Source organism: Heterocephalus glaber, unplaced genomic scaffold (assembly GCF_053883595.1).
Source record: "Heterocephalus glaber isolate CG9 unplaced genomic scaffold, H.glaber_assembly_v1.0 deba00001662, whole genome shotgun sequence".
Taxonomy (NCBI): domain Eukaryota; kingdom Metazoa; phylum Chordata; class Mammalia; order Rodentia; family Bathyergidae; genus Heterocephalus; species Heterocephalus glaber.
This window is the reverse complement of record NW_028258403.1, coordinates 1,316,766-1,342,215: the sequence shown is the minus strand read 5'-3', so window position 1 is coordinate 1,342,215 and position 25,450 is coordinate 1,316,766. Positions and strand designations below refer to the sequence as shown.

Genomic DNA, 25,450 nt, shown 5'->3' with positions numbered 1-25,450 from the left:
TTGTATTTACCTAAAATGAATGTGATCATCTGTTTTCTACACTTCTACGTATTCCACGTTCAACTTTCACATCTCTAAAAACGGATTTACTATTGTCGTCTCTATTCATTCTCAATCTTGGTGTCATCTTTAGTTGCTTTTTTTTTTCTCATGGTATCAGGAATCGAACTCAGGACCTTGTGCTTGCCAGGCAGGCGTGGTGCCACTGACCTACATCCCCGGCTCTTGGTGTCATCTTTGATTTCACTCTCCTTCATGTTATCTCCAACTTCAATCAGTCACCAATTTCTCTGGGTTATTACTTCTCATTATTTCTATGTTATGCATAGTCTTATAGCTAAAACTATGGTCCTTATGCATCTGCATGGCCCCTCAACTATGCTCAAGTTCAGCATTCTTTTAGGAGGACTCTCTCCCCTGTGGTCTCTTTCCTCTATTTCACTCATCACAGAGATGGAACATTTTTCCTAAGTACTTGCTCCATTATAAAGTCATTACATTTGAGTTGTAATGGTTCTTTGGCTTGCTAAATTTGTTTAATAATTCTTACACATGTTAGAGAATTCCCAATGTTAGGAAAAAATAAATATAAATCATCTTCCTCATCTTCCTTTGTTTGCTGAAACAATTTCTATGTTGTAGACAATCTGTACTTTTTTCTGTTAATGGAGTATATATTAAATTTACTAGTTTTAAAAAATATTTTACCAACTCTAGATATTGTATTTTTATATTGTAATATTGACCCTCTTTTATGACTATAAATAAAATACCATTACTGCCTTCTTTTATCTGTATAGTCCTCTCTATTACTATCACACTTCTATAGCCGTCTACTAATAATTTAGAGGATCTGTCCTACCTCTATGTCCTACATCACACAATGTCTGATACGTATTTATGTGAGTGCTAGATACAGATTCCCTTTGTACAACATTGTTCTTTTTTGAATTCTAACACATATTAAAAAAAATCCACTTCAACAAAATAAGGAGAATAAGTATGGGGAAGGACACAGCTGTGACTAATAATTTGTTTTTGATAGTCATCTGATTTTCTGATATGTATAACTAGGTTTGTTTTATCCACTTGTAAAATTTTGCTTCAGATTAAAACTGAAGAGTTCCATGTCATAAAAAAGGGAAGTCTGGCAGAAAAGTCTGTTTTCCTGACAGCAGACTTGTGCAGTTTAGTTGTCTTGCTTTGACAGACCAGCAAAACTTTGCACCTGGATGGGCACAATCTTCAGAAATCTGAGGAATCTGTTTTTCTCCTTCCATCTTTTTCCTGCCTCTCATTCCTAATGGAAAAGAAATATCCAGTGTTATCTAAGGTATTCAGAAAAAAATTTTTTCAGGTGGGTAATTGACATTCATGGCTTTATACTGTGAAGCTCACCACTATGAAAGGGTCAGAGCACAAATCTTCTTCCAATAGCCCTCAGGCAGTCTTTGGTTAGGCTCTCTATGAGGAAAACTGTTATATGGGAAATATATATGAAGATAGGAAGCAAGTGTATACGTGAAAGTTTTGCCTAAAGGCAGGTCTAGTTTTCATACCTCAGAACAATGCAGGATTCAGAATCTGAGGAAAAAACTTTCTATACTGGAATGTCACTGTTGTACATAGTCTTCAGTATATACCAGATAACATTTACCATATTATGTGGTAGGTACTGAGTTTGATGTTTACATAGTTAGGTCTTTAATTCTCACAAACTTTGCAAGGAAGGTATTATTATCTTCATAATGAGAAGCTTAAAGAAGTCTAGTTACTTTGTGATACATACATGACAAGTGAGGAGTACAGCCTGGATTAAAAAACAAGATTGCTTGCTTTCAAAATTCAAGTTAACCTTTCAAATATGATGTGTGAAAACTAATCTGTGACATTTTTTATTTTTAGGGTTGAGGAAAAGAGAGGAGAATATTGAAAATGGTTTCTGCAAGTGGGCAGAAACTTACTGGCATATCATTCCACTATGCTGAAGGACCAAATCTTTGGAAATAATGCTACTGTGCCTCAGAAGCAAAAGCTGACTGGACAGAGTGGTCTCTCGAGGTGGTGGAAGAGAATGAAAAGATATGCTGGCAGGAATTTCGTATGCCCATTGTCTGCTCTTCTGTCTACACCATTTTCTTGAGTAATATAGGCTAGGTAATCAAAATGAGAATGAGTAACATAATTTTTGCAGTGATCACATGTATTATATATTTATGCCATATAGAAGGCAATCATTTTATTTGCTATCATATGTGATTCTTACAGATCCTCTAAGCCCCTTAGAGTGGGTGGTAGAAGTTCTGCCTTTTTTCTCGTTGTTTAAATGCAACTTAATGTCAAAGTCAGGAGCAACTGTGAATCAGTAAGTTAAAGGTGAGAGATTGATTTTATTTAGGTTCTCTTTCACAAACCCATGTACCCAGAAACAAAGACTACTGGATTTAATACTCTCTGCATATTGTTCATGTTCTCTTTTCTTTTTAGGCTTTATTTTAAATTTTATTTTTATTGCTGTGCATAGTTTTCCTAATTTCCCCCTTACCACAGTTCTGATCTTTGGACTAGTCCCTTTTCTCTCTGCTTTAGTTTTTCTATATCTCAGATTATTCTACAAATTTCAAGAAAATAAGTGAAATGCTGGTGTGATAATTAAATGCTATCTCATCTCCAGCAAAAAGCACAATATAATGTAAAGTCTTTTTCACTGGTGTATCATTCATCAAAGTTTTTCTAAGTTTTAAAATGAGACATTTTGCCTTATATTTGGCTACTATAAGTCTTTAAAGGAGATATTTCCTCCTGTGCAAGTTGGGATTTCCACATACATGTTGAAAATATGATGTAGAGAAGAGAACCAAGAATAGCAAAGGTCCTTGATTTAAACGGATGGCCTTTCTACACAGTGTGGGGTTATTAACTGAACTTGTCAATGAGGACATCTTTATTCACTTTCTCCATGTAACTGAGTATATGAGTTAGAGACATAGGACAGTTAATTCCCAAACTTCTGTTTGTATTATATGATATAAGATATTGTATGAACATGCTATATCTCTTCTATCCTTTTCTAATTAATTCCTAAAGTGTCAGTAATGTCTCGGTCCCTGGCAGTGTGTTCCCCCATCCTCTTGATGTTTTTATATTTCTTGCTCTTGAATGCCTATAGCACATCTCTGCCAAATTCTCATTGGTCTTGCTCTTCATTTCACATATATCATGTATCACTTCAGATTGTATTTGTTATATGCACAATTCATTGCTTTTCATCTCTTTTTTTGGTTCTCTGATTTATAGGAGTTAGAGAAAGAACAAATCAATATGAAGGAAAATTGCCGGTAAAATTACAAGAAGAGATTGTGATTTTAATTGACCTTTCAGGGTAATTCAATTTAAAAAGATCCAAAAGATAAACTTCTTAGAAACCTAACCTTAATATTTTTATGTAGTTACTAGCTACATAAACAGAAAATTATAAAGAATGAGTATACAGAATAAAGAATAAAGAATGAGTACATTATAGTAACAAATTGTCACTTTCTCAAACATAATTTACTAATGCACAAGTTAAGTAATCTTTAAATAGATATACATTTCATGTCATTTATGTGTTGTTAGGTTGCTATGTGACTTAGTATTAATAATGGATATATTGTATAAATATCTCTTGTTAGTTTGGTTTTAATCAGGGAAAATAATATTTTTAAAGTTTTAAGCTTCGATCTTTTTACTTATTAGTGTTTTTACTTATTTGTTCATTCTTCTTGATTACTATTATGGCTTGTCATTAAGGAATAAAATCAAGGGATCTAGGCTCTGGTTGATATGGTTGTGAATTTTGGAGACAGTTTACTATTCTGGGCTTCATGTTTGTCATCTGAATGATGATCAACTTAGAGAAAATGGTCTTTTTTAAAAAAATTAATTTTATTAGTACATTTTATTGGTACATTTCAGGTGTACAATTCATTTACATTTATCATTGGGTGTTTGTACCTGTACATGATGTATCTTGGTTCTTATTTTTTTCCCCATTACCTGTGTACCCTTCACCGCCTCTGCCCTTCCCTATTTACATAGATTTCATTTCCATTTTTTTTTCTTTTCTCATAGTTTTTCCTTTCCCTCTTTTCCTTTCCCCTTCCCCTCTCTTCACTCCATCTTTGGATCTTTTTTCCTATTTCAAATTATCAATTATTCATTGTAATCATTTTAACCCTTGTTTGCACTTTCGGTTTCTCACACTAGTGAAACTATTCAGTATTTACACATGTGTGTCCTATTTATTTCACTTAAGAGTATGGCCTCAATGTGCATCCATTTAGCTATAAATGACTCTAGTTTTTCGTTCTTTATGGCTGAGTAGCACTCCATTTTATAAAAAAACCACATCCTCTTTATCCAGTTTCCAGTTGATGGGCACTTGGGCTGCTTCCAAGCTTTAGCTATTACACACTGTGTTGCTATGAATATGGGTTTGTACACAAATAACAGACTCACTGAGAGAGAAATTAGGGAAACCATTCCATTTACAATAGAACATGGTCTTTATATATTCCAAGTCTATTCTTGTTTCATCACAGTAGGGACATACACTTTCCCTCACTAAGGCTGCAGATCTTTTCCAACAATGACTGGATTTTCCTGCTTTCCTTGGCCTCATTTCTCCCCATGCACGTCCATCACACTAGTCCTATGAAGACTCACTCTGTCCACATATGCAGTACCCATAGGTGTCTGTGCTCCAGCTTTAGGCCACTGGTATCTGGTTATAAAAAGCAAACCCCTTATAACTGTGAACTCTTAGCTCAGGAAGAGACAGTGCAATCACTAAATGTACACGGGGATGGAGAGTGACTCAGGCCAGTGGTGATGATCAAGAATTGGAGTAAGGACACTATGGGCACCTCTTTGGGATGAAAAGATGGCACGAGGCAGATGGCCCTTGGTGTGAGAAAAATCTAGACTTGTAGCTGCTAAAATCTGACGTCAGGATACCTAAAATAATTAATCTTTCTAAGGAGTCACAGGTAGAACTTACTGCTAGGGGAACAGATTGAGGTGAGTATCCATCTGGACATGGAGAAACACAGCTTTGCCCTCTGCTCAACCTTTACTTTGTATAGAAATACATTATGCATTAAAAAGTAAATCTCCAGTGTCATGGTTTGTAATTTATATTACAAGCTCTACTGACGATACTGCACAAATTATGCTATATATTCACTTCCAGTTCGTATTTAAGCTAGTGTGTTATCCTAAAAATGGCTTATTAATATTTGACATTCATCTCAATTTATAATTATGAAGTAAAGATGTAAAATTCCCATTTTTCTTGAAGATAATATACTTGTATCTGAATGGGTTTTAGCCAAAGTAAGCAGAATAATATTAAGTATCAGAACAATTTATTATGTAAGATGTACTGAATTCTTCAAAGGGTGGGGATACCAATGCATGTAAAAGCTAATACTATGTGGAAGTTGAGACATTGATGGATCAACACAGTATTTATCTACTATCCCAAATGCTACTCCTCAATACCTTGATGTGTATGTACAGAGAGAAACTGCAGAGATACCTTGCATCCTCCTTAGGTACTTTAAACATGTGCCTTCGCAGAAACTCTAGTGAAATCCCCCAATGTACATTTACCAGGTTGGGAGAAAGTCTTATATGACAAGTGGTACAGGCTCTCTATGAAATCATTACAGGGTATAAAACTATTGAGAGCTTTGTAATTATGAAATATTTTGTAGAAATTAAAGACAATTGATAGCAGTGAAAATGAGAAAACATGCTGGATTTATTAAATGAGAATTCACATGTTTCTCTTGTATTACAGTTGAGAACTCACCAATTGCATATACCTCAGTCTTTATTTGGTCTTACTGTACGCCCTGTCTCCATTCAGTCTCAGCTCATTTCACAGGCACCTCTTATTCGAGGTTAATCTATTAACCATGATGTTTTCCTCTTTTTGTGTTAGAGATTTATGAGTGCAAACTGGAGAAGGAATGGGATTATGAGAATATGCATGAATGGTATATGGAATAGTTTGGAAATGCAGAATAGTCAATACCACAGGTGATTTATACTCCTGAGAATGTCATGAATATTCATGAATATTTTACTCTTTTCTTATTTTGTAATTTAATTTGAAACATTATATTGAACATTATATTGAAAGTATTGGTGATAGGTTTAAATCATGATACAGTCCACATGCTCACTTTAGCAGCACATATGCTAAATCGTGATGCAGTCCATATATCCATACATTGTAGTGATATTATGTTGTTTTGTTATTTTCGTATAGTTGAGGAACTGCAGAATGGTATACTCATTCATAGCTAGGACATTTTAACATCAATGATTTTAGTATATATTATCACACTCATAATCATAATTTTCTCCTCATTCCATTAATTCTCATTAATTTACCTGCAGTCCCATTGGCTGGATCAATGGATGGAAGAAACCACTCTGTGGTGACTGAGATTGTGTTTCTGGGACTCACTCACTCTTGGGAGATCCAGCTCCTCCTTCTCACGTTCACCTCTGTGCTGTACGTGGCAAGCATGACTGGAAACATCCTCATTGTGTTTTCTGTGACCACTGACCCTCACTTACACTCCCCCATGTACTTCCTGCTGGCAGGTCTCTCCTTCATTGACTTGGGAGCCTGCTCTGTCACTTCCCCCAAGATGATCTGTGACCTTTTCAGAAAGCACAAGGTCATCTCCTTTGGGGGCTGCATCACTCAGATCTTCTTCATTCACGTGATTGGTGGTGTGGAGATGGTGTTGCTCATGGCCATGGCTTTTGACAGATATGTGGCCATATGTAAACCTCTGCACTACCTGACCATCATGAGCCCACGGACGTGCATTTTGTTTCTGGCTGCTGCCTGGGGCCTTGGGGTTATTCACTCACTGTTCCAACTGGCATTTCTTATTAATTTACCCTTCTGCGGCCCTAACGTGTTGGATAGCTTTTACTGTGACCTGCCTCGACTTCTCAGGCTGGTCTGTACAGACACTTACAAATTGCAGTTCATGGTCACTGCCAACAGTGGATTTATCTGTGTTGGCTCTTTCTTCATATTTCTTATCTCATACATCTTCATCCTGTTCACAGTTTGGAAACACTCCTCAGGTGGTTCATCCAAGGCACTCTCTACTCTCTCTGCTCATATCACTGTAGTCATTTTGTTCTTTGGTCCAACACTTTTTGTTTATACATGGCCACAGCCCAATTCACAAATAGACAAATATCTTGGTATTTTTGATGCAGTTCTTACTCCTTTTCTGAATCCAGTCATTTACACATTGAGGAATAAAGAAATGAAGGCAGCAATAAAAAGAGCATCTAAATGGCTAGTGATTTATAAGAAAATCTCATAAATGATATGGTAAACCTTATTAACTATGATGTAACTTGGTGTGATGAACTTCCTCTGATATTTTAGTTTATAAAATTTTGAGACATTAAATATTGATTTGAATGCCATTAGATCTATAATTCTTGTCTGATGAATATATCTATTTCTTGTGGAGAATGAATCATGAATACAGGACATCCTTTTATCTGTGGTTATCCTTTCTAATATCTTTCAGCAATATTTTGTAATTTTTGACAAACAGTTTTTGAATATTGTTTTAATTTATTCTGAGGTTTTACATTTTTGATGTATTTTTAAATGGTAGTGATCTTTGTTTCACATTACTATTACTGATTGCTGGTATGTAGAAATATAATTTTTCTTCAACATTACATCCTGCATACTTGCACTTTTATTAGTTCTTTTAGTTTTAAAAATAAATTATGTAAGATTTTCTTTACAGAGATCATGTTTCAGTAAATTAAGATATTTATTCTTTGTATTTTAGCATAGAGTCATTCAATTCATCTTATTATTTTATTGTACTTTCCATATCACATGGACAATATTGAATATAAGCAGTTAAGGAAGACATCTTTAACTATTTTTTGTTCTTATAGGAAAGTGTTCAATCTTTTGTCATTAAGCATGATGTTAGCTATAGTTTTTCCAAGGTAATCTTTAATATGCTGAATAAGTCCCTTTCTTGTCAGTTTGTTGAAAACATTTTTTTCAAGCAGGAATGATGTTGGGTTTTGTAAAATCCTTTTTGTTTTGTTTTAACATAAAGATAATGCTGGAAAGTATTTCCTCTTCTTGGATTTACTGTCACGATCTTGTAGAATTAATATGATTTCTTTCTTAAAAAAAGAGTATTAAATATTTTTTTCCTCAAGTTTCCCTTAAGTAAAGTTAAATAAAAGTGATTGATAAGATTTGATATATTTAAGACACCTTCTTGTGGTGATTTCTGAGTGATTGATTATTTCAACACTAGGTATACAGTTTTGTAGGATAATATCAGTATGATTAATGGTGTATAAAGAATTTTTTTTGAAAGAAAGAACATAAGTTTTATGTTGTTTTCCCAATAGAATAAAACAGTTGATAGAATGATAGTAACAATTAGTGAAAGAATATTAATTGATTGACACATTTTTAAAATGTGGACATATTTTTAGTTGTGAGAATAACCAAAGCTACTAGCTTTTTTACCTGAAGCCCAAAGGTATTATATGTCTTCTTTTCTTTGTGCTGGCAATTGAATCAAGGGCCATGCACACGTAAATATGTTAGATGTTTTGCAATGTAAGCAACAATTTAACAAAAGAATATATCCTTTAATAAATATGAACAAAATGGGCAAACCATAAAGAACCATCTATAAAAGGACTCCAGTTTTTCTTTCTTTCAACTTGTCAGAGGATACAACCCATGAGATTTTAGTGTGGATATTAAGAGAAGGTGATGTGAAAGAATTATGGTCCATGAGTATTTAGATAACTTGTTTATCTAACTTATGTCTTCAAGATCTTCTTGAGCCTAGTCTTCTTTCTAACATTTCAATATGATTATGAAGTGTGACTGTTAATCTCTAGCTTTATAGCTTGGTGGGTCACACACCAGATTTATTATGGGAAGCTCAGGTTAAACAGTAACTTGTTGGCTTTTGTTAAAGTGTTCAAATTCTACTAGGGCCAGATCCAAGGTAACATTTTCTTCTTAGAAGTAGATTCAGTACTTGGTGAGAAATAGGGTTCTAGCTTCAATCCTCTGCATATGTATAGCCAGTTTTTCTAGCACCATTTGCTAAAAAGATTATCTTTGCTCCAGTGTATGTTTTGGGATCATCTGATGAAGATCAGATGAGTGAATATGTCTGGGACTGTTTCTGCATCCGCTATTCTGTTCCATTGATTCACATGTCTGTTTTTGAGCCAGTAGCATGTACAATAGATCTACAGATAAAAACAAAAATTAAAAAAGATACAGATTTAGTATCTGCCGAAGAAGGCACATGTTTGTTCCCAATGCCTGAAGGTTTAGGATCATGATTTATCTTTAGGAATGTTCTAAAAGTATCACGTAGCATTTCTGTATGCCACAGATGCAGTTTTTGCTGTTGTTTTGCACATAAACATTGGTACATTATAAAGAATTATGAGTGAAGAATAGAGGTAGAAATTTATGATAAATGATTCAGAGAAAGAAGTCAAGAGAGTCTCATATTGCAATAAGCTGATAAGTTTACTAGAAATATATTAAACAAGATAGAAAATTTCAGAAAATAAATAGAAAATTTAAGAACCTAAAAAATCTAAAATCTAAAATTAAGAATTTAATTCTTTAAAGTAAACAGAACTAAATTGAAAGCATCTATAACATGGATTTATATATAGTAAGACTGGACAGAGCAGAAGAAAGAATCAGTGCACTTGAAGACTGGTAAATTATCCAAATTGAAACACAGGAGGAATAATCAAATACAGAATTGAATGCCATAGTCCTGAGAACAGTATCAAAAGTATAATACATATTAGTTGAATCTCAGAAGGAAAGAAAGGGATAACAAGGTGTTATGGCTTGTATCCAGATGTCTCCCCACAGCCTCATGCGGTCAAAGGTGAGACTTTTTAGAGCTAGCAGGATCTGGGGTGTGTGATACTTGGATTATGGGTGTGTGGTATCTGGATTAGTCCCCTAATTGATTTAACATAGTTCTGGGTGTGGGTGGCACCACCCAAAAGGCTTGTAGCCTGGATGGGGTAACAGGAAAGGAAGGATCACCTCTTCATGCTTACTGCTTCCTGCCTACCCTGCCACAGACTGTTTCTCCTTTGCCATGTCCCTCTGCCATACCACCCTGCCTTGGCACCTCTGACTGTGGACTGAAGCCTCTACAAACTCTTAGCTGAAATAAACCTTTCCTCCTCTAACTTGTGGGTGTCAGATGTTTTGTCCCAGTAATGAGAAAGTAACCAAGGCAGAAGGTATATTTCAAATGATAATACTAGAGAATTTTTAAACATGAAAGAAAGATCTTAACCATAAATGCAAGAAATGTAGGCAAACTCAATTGGAATTTTAAAAATTGCATAAAGGTGAGTTATAGAAAAACTGCTGAAAATCACAGATAAGTAGAAAAATATTAAATCTCCACAGGAAAAATATACAAAACATAAAGATGAAACTTGGCTTTTCATCAAAACCAATAGAGAAGACAAAGGAATGATATTTTCCTGTTCATTTATGTCTGGGTATTGAACTCAAGGGCTTCATGTATGCTAGGCAAACACTTTAGCGCTGAGTGATATCCCCAGCCAGTGCTACTACTTCTGGAGTGATACTTTAAAAAGCAAACCCTCTCTTCTCCTTTCTCCATTTTCATTATTGATGATGTTATTATTATTATGTTTAGTTCATGTTTACTACTTATAATATTTACATTCCTTGTGAGTATGTGGTACAGGTATATGACACATCTTAAAGTTTTAAAAAATCTCCTTCCTTTCTAGGAAGGAAAAAATAAGAAAATTAATCAGGATGTGTTAAGTACATGTACCTACTCCCTCAGATGAATGTAAAATTTATGTATTTCAAACGTGTACTAATAAAATAAAAATTTAAAAAGCAAACAACCTTCAAAAATGAAAGCAAAAAAAAGATATTTTATACAATAACTGAGAGAATTTTGACTTCATTAATACATGCTAAAGAAAAATCTGAAGGAAATTCTTTAAACTGAAGCCAAATGATGCCAGATGAACATTGAAAATTCATTAATTGAAATGTTCACTCATTGTAAATACAGAAAATGGACTTTGAAAATAGAATGTGATAGGTAAATATAGAATTTGTTAAATCTTATTTATAAATTATTGAATGATTAAAGAAAAATAACTAAAATATATACTGGGGTATATATTAAAGTAATAGAAAAAGGATGGAGAAAAATTATACTGCTACAAGTTTCTTATTCTTTATATAAAGTAATACAATTTTAAATCAAGTAAACTGTAATGAGTTAATGGATATAACATTTCTTAAATAATTATTCAAAATAACATAAAATATATAGGCAAAATTCAAATTAGTAAATAAAGTTGCATACCAAATGTAATCTCAAAAAAAAAAAAAGAAAAGCACCAGAAGAAAAATGAGGGAGCAAAGAAGAAATGTTACGAAAACAAGATAAATAACATGATGGCCTTAAACCTGAACATATTAGCTATTAAAATGCTCAAAATACTATTATTAAAAGATAGAAATTGTCAGGCTGGATACCTGACCCAACTAAATATATTTATAAGAGTCTAGAAGTCAGGGGGACAGTATTTTCAGAGTGTTCAAAGAAAAAAACCCAGTCAATCAGGAATTCTATCTACAGCACAGCTATCTTTTTAAAACATAAAGAGAAATGACATCTGGATAATAAAGGCCAAGATAACCTGTTGCTTGCAGATCTTTCTTAAAAGAAACACTAAAGGAATTTCTTCAGGTTGAAATAAATAATCCCAAATGATGTTTGAAATCAACACATGTACAACACAAAAAGCACTGGCCATTGTAATTAGGAAATTATGAAACGCAGTAAATTGCATTTTCTTTCTTACTGATTTTAAAATCAACTGTGTTGTGTTACTTACATTTACCAGATCCACAGAAATAGTGTAAACATTATGCACTACAAACTGGGGGATCAAGACATGGATGGAGGGGGAAGGGAAGGAAGGGAAAGGGTATGAAAAAAGGAATTGAGATGGTTTATGCACATGTACCAACTCCTCACTAGGAATGTAGACATCATGTACTACAAACATGTACTAATAAAGAAAATGATCTAAAAAAAAAAAAACCAAGTGGCAAAAAAAATGGGATAAATGTATTTCAAGTAATGAGAATATTTTCAAGAGGATTAATAGCAATGTGTCATTTACTTTAATAAAAAAATTAAATTAAAACATCAACTGTGAAGAAATTTGTGTAATATAAAGTTGTTTGAAATAATGTAATGCATGCAAAATTAGGTATATAGAGTATAAGCATGGAAAGATAATACATGTGTAGTGATTTTCTAGTAACAGCACAAAGGAGGTTGGATAGTAAGAAAGCTGTATTAGGCTGAGGAAATAGTGATGATTATAAGAATTATAATTGGGTTGGAAATATAAAAACTTAAAAGAATGAACTGGATTTAGTGATTTAATATGCATAATCCAGAAGAAGAAAAGAATGATGAACCAAAAACTTAAATATAAATCTTGTATTTAGAAGAGAAGTAGATGATAAGCAGACATCAATAAAAGACATAAATAAAAATCACTAGTGCCAAGTATTTCTTTTTAAAAAATTTTAATGAAATTACAATATTTCTATAAAGGGTAATTAAGAATAAAATAGAAAAAAAGAGATATTCTGAAATCTGTATGGAAGAGGAGTGTCTACATTAATCTACAGCTGATAAACAGATAACAAATGCTATGAACAACTCTATACAAAGATATTTACTTTCATTACTTTTACTGCACATAATATTGGAAATCCTAGCCAGAGAAATTGGCAAGGAGAAAAAATAAAAAATACCCAAATTGGAGAGGAAGATGTTAAGTTGACTTATTTGTAAACAACGTAATCTTGTATATAGAAAATCCTCCACCAAAAAACAAACAAGAAAAACCCCAAAATTAAAAATTTGGTTAGAACTGATAAATGAATATAGTGAATTTATATAAGTTCAACTTACAAAAATCAGTAGTATTTCTATATACTATGAACTATCCAATAAAGAAATCTAGAAACACTACTGTTCTTTTAGCAACAAAAAATTAGTAAGTTTAACCAGAGGAGAAAGATTGAGTGTATACTGAGAATACAAAGGAGTTGTAAACAGTACAAACAAGTGGAAAAATATTTCATATTCATGGATTTGAGGAATTAATATACTCCCAGTTTTACTGAGAAACAAAGAAAGGCATTGTGTTCTGCTGAACATGGGTGCATAGTTTGACTACTGACCCTGAGGTGTTGGAAGATCTTGAATACAAAGTGTTCCGCTAGTCTGGGCAGAAGCAAGCCTTACTAGTGAAATAAGGAGGAAATTCCTGAGAAAAATTTGATAAAGTTAACAATTCAGTATAATTTTTTTTTGATACCAGGAATTGAACTCAGGACCTTGCACTTGCCAGGCAGACAAGGTGCCACTGAGCTAAGTCTCCAGCCACAATTCAGCATAATTGTTATCTTTCACCCATGTTATCATGCACCCATGTTCAGCGGAACACGATACCTCTGTTTGTTTCTCAATAAAACTGGAAGATTAAGTCAATTCAGGAATCCATTCTGGTGGAAATCCTCTGACACCCCCCAAAAGATAGTCTCTGCCTCTCTTGTCTTCATTTGTCTTTCTAATCAAGGTTTGCTGGTCAGAACCCAACAATCTAGAATATACAAAGAACTCAAAAAAATTTAACCATCTAAAATTAAAGAACCAGTCAAGAAATGGGCTAGAGAAATGAATAGACACTTTACAGAAGATGAAATATTTGAAAACAGTATCAACCTGGGAAACAATCCTGAGTGAAATAAATCAAACACACAAGCATGAATAATGTATGTATCTCTCATTTGAGTGAGGCATAGCAAAAAGAAAAGGGTAGAAGATAGACAGAAAGGGACAAGAGGACAGATTTCATCTGATAGAGAAATGGACCAAGGGAACAAGGAAAAAAAGAAGAGGAGAGAAGGGGAATGAAAGGAATAAATAAATGACATGTACAGGAACCTAATAACCCGAATCAATGTAAACACTGTAAGCTACAATATGTGCAAAGACACAATATCAACAGGTATGGAAAAGGTGATTGGGGAACCAGAGAAAGGGGAAGGGGGAGAGAAAGGGAAAGGGATAAAAAAATAAAAGCTGTAATATGTACACGTAACCACTCCCCAAGATGATTGTAAATGGTATGAATTACAAACATGTATGAATAAAATAAAATGAAAAAAATGGTTTTGAGAATTGGAGAGTAATGAAGTTATACCCTTTTATCACATCATATAAAGAAATCAACTAAAAATTGATAAAAGACTTAAATGTATACTTGAAAATAATAAAGAATCAAAAGAAAACATAAGGAAAAATATCCATGTCATTGGTCTCAGCAAATATTTTTGGATATAAACCCCAAAACATAGGCAACAAAAACAATACACAAAGGAGATGACATGAAATTAAAAAGTTGCATAAAAATTGAAAAAAGTAGAATGAAGAGGCAACTTGCAGAATGGGAAAAATATTTGAAAGCCATTTATTTGTAAGGAGATCAATATCCAAAATATATAGGGAACTAAAACTACTTATTAGCAAGAAAACAAATAACCCAATGAAAACAATGGACAAAGGATCTGAACAGACATTTCTCAAAACAGGAAATATAAATGGTCAACAGGTATATGAATACAGAATGGGTCTAGAAGCAAAATCCAACACTATGCTGCATACAAGAAACACGCTTCATTCAAAAGGAAACTCATAGACTGAAAGTTAAAGGGTGGAAAACAATACTCCATATGATGGGAACCCGAAAAAAACCACGAGCAACTATCCTCTTTGCAGATCAAGTAGATTTCAAATCAACACCGATTAAGAGGGACAAAGAAGGACATTACATCCTTGTAAAGGGAACAATCCAACAGGAAGAGATGACAATCATAAATATCTATGCACCAAACACTAGTGTGTCCAACTATATAAAACAAATACTAATGGTCATGAAAAATCATATAAGCACTAATACAATAGTAGTAGGGGACCTCAGTACCCCACTGTCACAAGTAGATAGGTCAACTAGACAAAAAACAAGCAATGAAATACTAGAACTCAATCAAACTCTTGAACAAATGAATTTAACAGATGTTTACAGAGTGTTCCACCTCACAAAATCAGAATACAAATTTTTGCAGCTGCACGTGGGTCATTCTCCAAAATAGAGCACATACTTGTTCATAGAATATGTTGAAGTAAGTACAAAGGAATTGAGGTTATCCCCTGTATATTATCAGAGCACAGTTCTATGAAACTGGAAAACAATAGAAAAGAAACTGCAAGAATTTCATAAACACAAGGAAATAGAACAACACACTTCTTAATAAACAATGGGTCACAGAGGAAATTAAAGAAGAAATCACAGTTCCTAAATTAAATGACAATGACAATAAAATATATTAGAATCTATGGGACACAATGAAAGCAGTCTAATGGGGGAAGTTCATAGCAGTGAATACTCATAGTAGGACAACAGAGTGAGCCCAATTAAACAACCTGATGCTGAACCTCAAGCTTCTAGAGAAAGAAGAGCAGGAAAAACCCAGACCTCATAAAAGGGAGGAAATTATAAAGATCAGACTAGAAATCAATTCAATGGAGACTAAAAGAATGATACAAAAATCAATGAAGCCAAGAGTTGGTTCTTTGCAAGAAAAAACAAAACTGACAAACCCTTAGTCAACCTTATCAGAAAAAGGGAAGAAAAGGGCTAAATCCATGCAATTAGGAATGAAAAGGATGAAGTTTCAATGGACCAGCAGAAATCCAGAGGAACATCAATACCTACTTTGAGAAGCTATATGCCAATAAGATGGAAAACACAGAAGAAATGGACAGATTCCTAGATATGTATGAATTAGCAAAGTTGAATGAAGAAGACCTAAAACTTCTAAATGACCCAATATTAATCAATAAAATTGAAAATGTAATTAAAAATTAACCAACTAAGAAAAGCCCAAGACCTGATGGCTTAGCTGATGAATTCTACAAGACATTTAGAAAGGAACTACTGCCACTACTGTTTAAACTCTTCAATGAAATTGAAAGGGAAGCTATCCTCCCAAAACCATTCCTGGAAGCAAGCATCACCTTGATCCCCAAAGCAGAGAAAGACCCAACCAAAAAAGAGAACTCTAGGCCAATCTCACTAGTGAACATAGATGCAAAAAATCCTTAATAAGATACTGGCAAATACAATGCAGAAGATCATCAAGAAGATCATACACCCTGACCAAGTAGGAGTCATCCCAGGGATGCAGGGATGGTTCAAGACATACAAATCAATCAATGTAATACATTATATCAATAGAGCCAAGGACAAAAATGATATGATCATCTCAATAGATGCAGAAAAAGCATTTGACAAAATCCAACATGAATTTATGATAAAAACCCTTCAAAAAATTGGAATCTCTACCTCAATCTGATAAGTGCCATCTATGAAAAACCAACAGCCACTATCTTACTAAATGGTTAAAAACTGAAATCCTTCACACTAAAATCAGGAAGAAGACAAGGATGTCCACTATCACCACTCCTGTTCAATATACCATTGGAAACAGCCATAGCAATTAGACAAGAGAAAGAAAGAAAAGGAATAAAGATAGGAAATAAAGAAGTCAAATTTTCATTATTTGCAGATGACATGAAACTCTGTATAGAAGACCCCAAGAACTCCACCAAAAGTCTTCTAGACTTAATAATCAAATTCAGTAAAGTAGCTGGATACAAGGTCAACACACAAAAATCAATTCCTTTTCTGTCCACTAACCACAGACTCACTGAGAGAGAAACAGTTTAAACAATTCCTTTCACAATAGCATCCAAAAAACTGAAATACCTAGGAATCAACCTAACAAAAGAAATCAAAGACCTCTTCTCTGAAAACTATAGCACTCTGAAAAGAGAGATTGAAGATGATATCAGAAAATGGAAAGACATCCCTGCTCCTGGGTAGAAAGAATCAACATAGTCAAAATGACCACACTTCCAAAACTGCTATATAGATTCAATGCAATCCCAATTGAAATCCCAGCAGCATACTTCATGGGCCTTGAGAAAACAATCCAAAAATTCATTTGGAAAAGGAAGAGACCCAGAATAGCAAAAGCAATTCTAGACAACAGAGACATGGCAGGGGGTATAACAACCCCGAACTTGAAAATATACTACAAAGCTACTGTGATAAATGCAGTATGGTACTGGCAAAGAAACAGACCCAAGGACCAGTGGAACAGATTAGAAGATGCAGAAACAACTCCAGACACACTGAGCCACCTTATCTTTGACAAAGGAGTCAAACACCCTCACTGGAGGTAAGATAACCTCTTTAACAAACAGTGTTGGAAAAATTGGTTTTCACCTTGCCAAAGATTAAAACTAGACTTACATCTCTCACCATGCAGTAAACTAAAATTGAAATGGATGAAAGATCTAAATATTAAAAGAGAAATGCTGAAACAGCTGGAACAGAGTTTAGGTAGAACTCTTGAAGATATTGGCATCGGAAAAGATTTTATGAACAAAACCTCAGTTGCCCGTGAACTAGCACAAACAATCAACAAGTGGGATCTCTTCTCATTAAAAAGCTTCTGAACAGCAAGAGAAACCACCAGCAGTGTGAAGAGATAACCCACAATGTGGGAAAAAAATTTCACCAGCTGTCCCTCAAACAAAGGTCTACTATCGTGAATCTATAAAGAACTTAAAAACAAAATCAGACCTCCCAAATTTAAAGACCCAGTCCAAAAATGGACATCTGAAATGAAGAGACATTTCTCAGACAAAGAAGTAGAAATAGCAAATAAACATATGAAAAAATGTTCAACATCCCCAGTCATTCGAGAGATACAAATGAAAACAATACTGAAATTCAACCTTACCTTAGAAAGAATGGCTGCTTTCATGAAATCAACCAATAAAAATTGCTGGTGGGGCTCTGGGGAAAGAGGAACCCTGCTCCACTGCTGGTGGGAGTGTAGACTGGTGCAACCACTGTGGAAATCAATATGGAGATACCTCAAAGAACTAGGACTGGAAGCCTCATTTGATCCAGCTATTGACCTCCTGGATATCTTCCCCAAAGAATTAAAAGAATCATACCACAGTGACATATGTGCACCCATGTTCATAGCAGTACAAATCAACTGGAGACTGGATAAAGAAAATGTGGTTGCTTTATAAAATGGAGTACTACTCCGCCATAAAAATTGAAAAATTAGAGACTTTTGTAGCTAAATGGATGTACATTGAGGTGATACTCTTAAGTGAAATAAATGGGATGAACATGTGTACATACTGAATAGTTTCTCTAGTGTGGGAAACTGAAAGGGTAAATAAGGACTAAAAGGTATAATAGATAATGTGAAATAGGAAGAAAAGGGGCAAAGAGGAAGAGGACATGGGAAGGGTAGGGGAAAGGAAACAAGGGAGTTGAATTAATATGAGAACATGAAAAAATGGAAACAGTCTTTGTAAACAGGAAGGGATGGAGGGGTTGAAGGGAGGGCAGGGGAAGGGGGAAAATTGAGAACCAAGAGAGATTATGTAAAGGTGGAAATTTCCAATGATGAATGTCATTATATTGTATACCTAAAATGTACCAATAAAATTAGTTAAAATAAATAAATACATTTGACAAATCATAGAAAATATTTGTTTCTTTGACAGATACCTACTTTTCTGAAACCTATCGAAAAAGTACTAAAAAACTTGAATAACTTTTAACTGTTACAGAAATTGTGTTAATAAAACAAAGAATCTTTCCACAGAAAGAACTCCAAACCCAGATCTATATATTAGCCAATTCTACTGAATATTTAATGAAGAAATAAATTTTTAGGCAAATTCTTTTAGAAGATTAGAAAGATAACATTTTCTAATTTGTTTTATGATGCTATGGAATCCCTGATACTAAAAGCATACAAGGGTATTAAAAAATTTCAGACTAATATATCACACAATAATTTTAAACAAAAACATTTGTAAAAGTAATTCAACAATATACAAAAAGAAAAATAAATCATTACTAAGTGAAATGATCACATGAGTGCATAGTTTAATGTTAAAAACCAGATAATACAATTAACTGAATAAAAGAAAAAACTGTATCATCTATAATTGAAGAAATAGATTTGTTAACATTTAATACTCATAATAACTGAGCAAATGAGAAATAGTCAAGAACTAATATCAATATCAAAATGTAGATCTCCAAATACTATATCCAAAATTATAATTAACAATGAACAATGAAATATTATTTAACTATGCAAATACTACTAGTAATATAATTCACAGCATCATGGATAGAACCAGAGGACTTCATGTTAAATGAAAGAAGTTAGACACAGAAACCAAATGCTAAATGTTCTTACTCATTTGAGGATCCTAATAAAGTTGATCTCATAGAAGTAGAGTAGGTTACCAGAGAGTAGGAAGGACAATAGAAGTGGGATAGAAAGGTTTGGTAACAGGTACCAAAATATAGTCAGGTAAGTTCTAGTGTTTTATAGCACAGTAGGGTAACAGTCATTAATCTATAACAATTAATTATATATTTCAAAATAACTATGAGATGAATCCAAAGTTTTCTAACAAATAGAAATTATAAGTGCTTAAGGAGATAGAAATGCCAGTTACTTAGATTTGACGTTATATGCCTATATCAAGTGATCATACATTAGTCCATAAATATGTACAGAAATGAAATATCAATAAAAAAGATAAAATAATTAAAACATCTTATAGTTTCCTTGTTCTTGTATTTCAAACTTCCTATAATTAAATTTCTCATGACCTGTACCCTTTCCCACCAGCTCCTGTTACTGCTGATGTCCTAATTTTCCCTGGGAATGTACTAGTCAGTTTTTCAATGGCTGGGACAAAATAAATGATGCCAGCAACTGAAAGGAGGAGTGGAATATATATATATTTCTCTCTCTATATATGGTATGTATATGAGAAATGCTGGTTACATATGCAGATCACATTTCTTGCTTTGAAATGCTAGTGCCACTGATTTTTTAGGGCAAAGAGTAAGAGGAAAATATACTACTGGACACAGTTAATAAATATTAGCTACCATATTTGCATTTGTTTTTAACCATAGAATTAAGGTATTATTCATACATCTCCCTCATTATGTCTGAATGTTAGGTGTTGTTCATGCTTAAATTATATTTACTCCTAATATATGTTTTTTTTACCCAGTGTATTCTCATAGGATTTTCAGAATCTGATATTTTGTTTCAAAACTATTATAGAAAATTAACTTTTGTATTGTTCTTTTTAGATTAAAATGAACATTTCTAAGATTTGTGCTAGTATAGTCATTGGTGTTTATATTTTAAATAATTGCTAATTAAAATTATGTACAAATAGATCTTGAATATTTTTTCCACCTAGGATTTTGTGACTTCCATTTTAGGTATTCCATTGCTTTTTCCCCATTTGCCATGAAGACGTTAACAGGTAGATATGGTAGGCAAAGCAACACTTATTTTGGCAATTTCACCTTAAGTACTTATGATAAGGCTAAGCTTTATATTCTTAATATAGAACTCATAATGCAGAACTAGTTCTAAAAACATAAACTTGTTCACTCCATTTTTTTCTTCCCACTATTTTTCTTCAATTATAATTTGCTTTCCTTGTTACTTGGCTTCATGGCAAAAAAAAAAAATCTTAATAGGAGAGTAAGTAATTTAGAGAAATAGATGGCACCCCCAAGTGACCCATTAACCACTCTTCCTCTTAGTTACCCTGGGAAAACCAACATGATTCTAGAAGACAATTCCCGTAACATACTAAGTTCTGGCAGGTCTTTGAGGTTTCACTTGGTCACTACCCAAGCACAATTATGTTGTTAATTAACTGCCTTTACTATGGCAGTGTTTTGTGTAACTCTTTACACAGGAGAGTATTATGAAACAGACAGAAACTTTCTGAACTGTTCAACTCCCTAAAGATGTGGTAGCCTATGCCCCAACTCAGAGGAACAAAATTTCTCCTGTTCTTTGTGTTTCCATGTTAACAACAGAGTGGATGGATGGGATTTGCCTCTGGCAATGATAATTTATTATTGGCCTCCAGACAAGAGTGATTATAGGTTGGAGGTTTTGTATTGCCACTTTTTCACCAAACTTTGATTTTGATTTTATTTATTATTTTAAAGTTGTGAAATAAGACAATACAGGAAATAGCACAAAACAAATTCATTTTTATAAAACAGTCACTTCATAACTATTACCTAAGTCAAGATACAGAGTCTGTTCAAGTCCTCCCTAAAATTCTCTACATGACTCTTCCCAATCCCAACTACCTTTCTCCTTAAAATTACTTGTAACCCTGATTTTGTAATAGCTTTCTTGTATTTTTATAGGTTTGTCTTACAAGTGGTCATTCCAAGATACTATGAATTAACCTTGCTTAGTTTTCATTTGATACGTTTTGAAAATCTTTTTTCAATACACAGGGTGCTTTTCCATTCTTTTTTTCCCTTCTTTACTTTATTGTTAAAAATTTTGGGTCTTTTATCACTTATTTTGACCCTGAATTTTTTGATTATAGACTCAGTAAAACGCATCATTTTTATTAATCTTTGGATCCAAATGGCAGGTCGATTCAGTAAATGTTTGGTTGTGGTAAGGTTATAGTTAGTGATGTGTGAATGCATCCAAAGATATAATTCTGAATTTTTTCTTCTATTTTTAACAGTTGTTAATGTTCAATATGAATAAATAGGTATACATGCAGGTACTGTATATGTGTATCATATAGTGGGACATATAATATACATCATATATATTTTAGGTAAGTATGAAAGGGAGGAGAGAGAGAGGAGAGAAAGAGAGAGAGAGAGAGAGAGAGAGGAATAGAGACAGAAAGAGATGGGGGGGGATTCTAATCCAAACAGTAAGCTTCTTGCTTCTTAGAGTCTGGTATATTTTTGTAACATTTCATTTTTGACCAAAATGGGAAATTAATCTATTATTTAAGTTCTTCAAATTTCTTAAACAAAATTTGAGTACTGGTATACTCAATTGTATTTATAATTTTCACTTATAAAATCATTCTGTATATGTCCCTAGAACTTTTTCTTGTATGTATATGTTATTTAATATCTATCACTAATATTTTTATATTTATGTATTTACCAATATTTTGCAATGATTGTTCCATTTGCAATTTTGATGGTATGTTTCTATTATAAATTCCTAGTAGTCAAAACTAGATTAATAAGTTAAAACTAATACATACATATAAATATTAAATTCTCTTCACAGTGGTTGAACTGATTTGCATTTGCAACAAACTTACTGTTTTTACACAAACTTATCAAGAAATTTCAAATTTTGCCAATGTGATGTGTGAGAAATAATATCTCATTGTAGTTTTACTTTCTCTTATAGGTAAATATGAAATTTTTATACATTTAAAAGATATTTTCATATCTGTATTGGGTATATATATTTCTTTGTCTACATACTCTTCAGTGTTTTCAATTGAGGTAGAATTCACATAATATAAAAGTATTCTTTTAAAGTGAATGATTGGGGCGAGGATGTATCTCAGAGGCACTTAGTTCAATTCCTGGTACCAAATAAATAAATAAATAAATAAAATAATATGATTTAGTGGCATTTAGAATACTCATAATGTTGCTTAAATACTCTCATCTCGGTTACAAAACATCTTCATCATCACACATTAACCATTAAATCATTATTATTCTTTCATCCTTTTCTTCCAGTTTCTGGCAGCTAACAGTCTACTTTCTATCTGTATGGATTTACCTATTATTAATAAACATACCTGAATTATATTATTTATAATTATATTAACATTGCAGCAGATAATAGTACTTCCTTTTTAATTATTCTTTTCTTTTTATTTATTTATTAATTATTTTTTCTTTTGTTTATATTAAGAAAGTATACAAATATTTTAAAAAACATAATAAGGAAAACAAAAAGAGATTACATAGAAAATACACTAGACTAATATAGACAACAAAACATGCTGGAATTTTTAATTTGACATTGTTCAATTTGTGCTTCAGAGTAAAAAAGGATTACAGAGATCATAGAATGATATAAAAGGCAATTCTTTAATAAGAACTAATTGTCTTCATACCTATTTCACTAAAGCAGGTAACTAGATAAGGCAAAACATGAAAGTGAAGGGAAAACCATAGATCCAGAAATATTACTGAATTGGCTGCTGCAAAGCTTGGGTTTGGCAAGGGAGACTAAAGAATCATAATGGTAGACCCAGTAGCCACACATGATTCACACTGTGGCTTTTGTGAGCATATTCAGAATGAAACTGTATAACTTCAATGCTTCCTCTTGCCTTGTGGACTTCTCCAAAGCTTTTCATCAGGTACCTGGTACATTCATCAGGTGATGGAAGATTTTTTCACTTTAAACTTTGTACATGTGATTGTAGCCCTCCAAAAATGTCAATGTGACAACATGTGTGTGGGAGTAGAATTTTGTGAGCCATTTCATTGGTGGTAAGAAGGTAGGTATAGCTATTTTTGAAATTGCAGCAACATATGATGATCTTAAAAATAGGAAGAGAAAGAGAGAGAAAGAATTAGAGTGAAAAAGACTGGAGAGAAAAAAGAATACAAAAAATTCCACACTTGCACCCTGTTCCTCCTCACATTTTCAATTTTTGATGTACCATTTTACATCTTTCTATATGCTTCTCTTAACATACTTATGTAGATATTATCATTTTGAATTGTTTTGGTTTCTAGACTTTATAACAAAGACATGAATGGTTTACATGCCATGTTTACATTAGGGCATTCTGAATTTGTTTGTATAATTATTACTCTTAGTTCATGTTTTCTTCTTATTCATTAGAATTTCTTCCTTTCAGTGTGAAAAAATGCCTTTAGCATTTTTCACAGGGCATATCTGAAGAGGTTGTATTCTCTCAAATTTTTTGTCTGAGAATGTATTTATCTTGCCTTCATTTCTTAATGACTGTATGCAGGCATATACTCATAGTAGGATATGATCATTAAGATTTTTTGAAGTTTTTAGAGTCCTTTGCATAAATGCAAAATATCAAAATCTAAAATCTATGAGATATTAAAAATTTATTGTGTACCCCTTTTATAAGAATTATTTAGTTTTATAGATCTCACTCTTGAGAATGGTACAGTAATTTTATAATTTGATCTTTTAGCTATAAAATAGGAATGAAAGGTAAATTAGAAAGCATAGCCAAATTGGGATTATTTGATAAAATGTCTGTATTAGTCACCTTGTCACTGGGGCACAATACCTGACACTTGCAACTTAAAGGAGGAGAGAATTATTTGTGCTCATGATTTCAGAAATCTCAATCCTTGTATGGTCAGCTGTCTCAAGGTTAGGAAGAGCACAGTGGAAAGGTCTGGTGGGGGAAAGATGCTGTCAACATAGTGACCAAGAAGGAAAGAGAGCAAAGAGGAGCTCAGAGAGGAACATACAACTCTTTCTGGTCACACTCTCGTTGTCATCTCCAACCAGGCACCTCCAACTAACAGCACATTTAGCTCTGAACTGATTGTGAATTAATCCTATGATGATTATTGTGATCTCATGATCCAACCATAAGAGTTCCACCACTGAACAAATAAAAAGGAATAAGGGAAAAACATAAATATAAAAATAATTTAAATAAACAAATTAGACTATTAGCTAGAGAAGAAAAGGAGTGTCAAAAAAGCAGAAAAGTAGTAAAAAGAAAATATGGATGAATATATATACATATATATATATATATACACACAAATGAATCAGCAAATTTTTTTGCATTAAGTTTATTGGTACATTTTAGGTATACTTTATGATGACAATCATCATTGGGAATTTGTACCTTTATATGATATATTTTGGTTCTTATTTTTTTCCATTTTCCCTGCCCTCCCTTCAATCTTTCCACCCCTCCCTATTTACAAAGACTTTGTTTCCGATTTTTCCTTTTCTCATATTTTTTCCTTTCCCTTCTCTTACTCCTACCCACTTCCTCTTCCCCTTTAGAACTTTTCTTCTTGTTTGACATTATTTATTATGCATTTTGATTCTTATATATACTTTCAGTTTCTCACACTAGAGAAACTATTTGGTATTTACACATGTGTGTCCTATTTATTTCATTTGAGAGTGTGGTCTCAATGTTCATCCCTTTAGCTATAAATGACTCTAGTTTCTTATTCTTTATGGCTGAGTAGTACTCCA

At 33.0% G+C, this 25,450-nt stretch overlaps 1 protein-coding gene across 1 annotated transcript; it reads left to right on the top strand.

Moving 5' to 3' along the window:
* The first annotated feature begins 6,461 nt into the window (after nt 1–6,461).
* Nucleotides 6,462–7,406, top strand: LOC101717962 (olfactory receptor 4F3/4F16/4F29). The gene has a single exon (XM_004865016.3). It carries the CDS (start codon nt 6,468–6,470, stop codon nt 7,404–7,406), a length of 939 nt encoding a protein of 312 aa, XP_004865073.2. The 5' UTR covers nt 6,462–6,467.
* The last annotated feature ends 18,044 nt before the right edge of the window (nt 7,407–25,450 follow it).

Coding starts and splice junctions, on each gene's coding strand:
- LOC101717962 (XM_004865016.3), top strand. CDS start 6,468: ATGGATGGAAGAAACCACTCTGTGGTGACTGAGATTGTGTTTCTGGGA.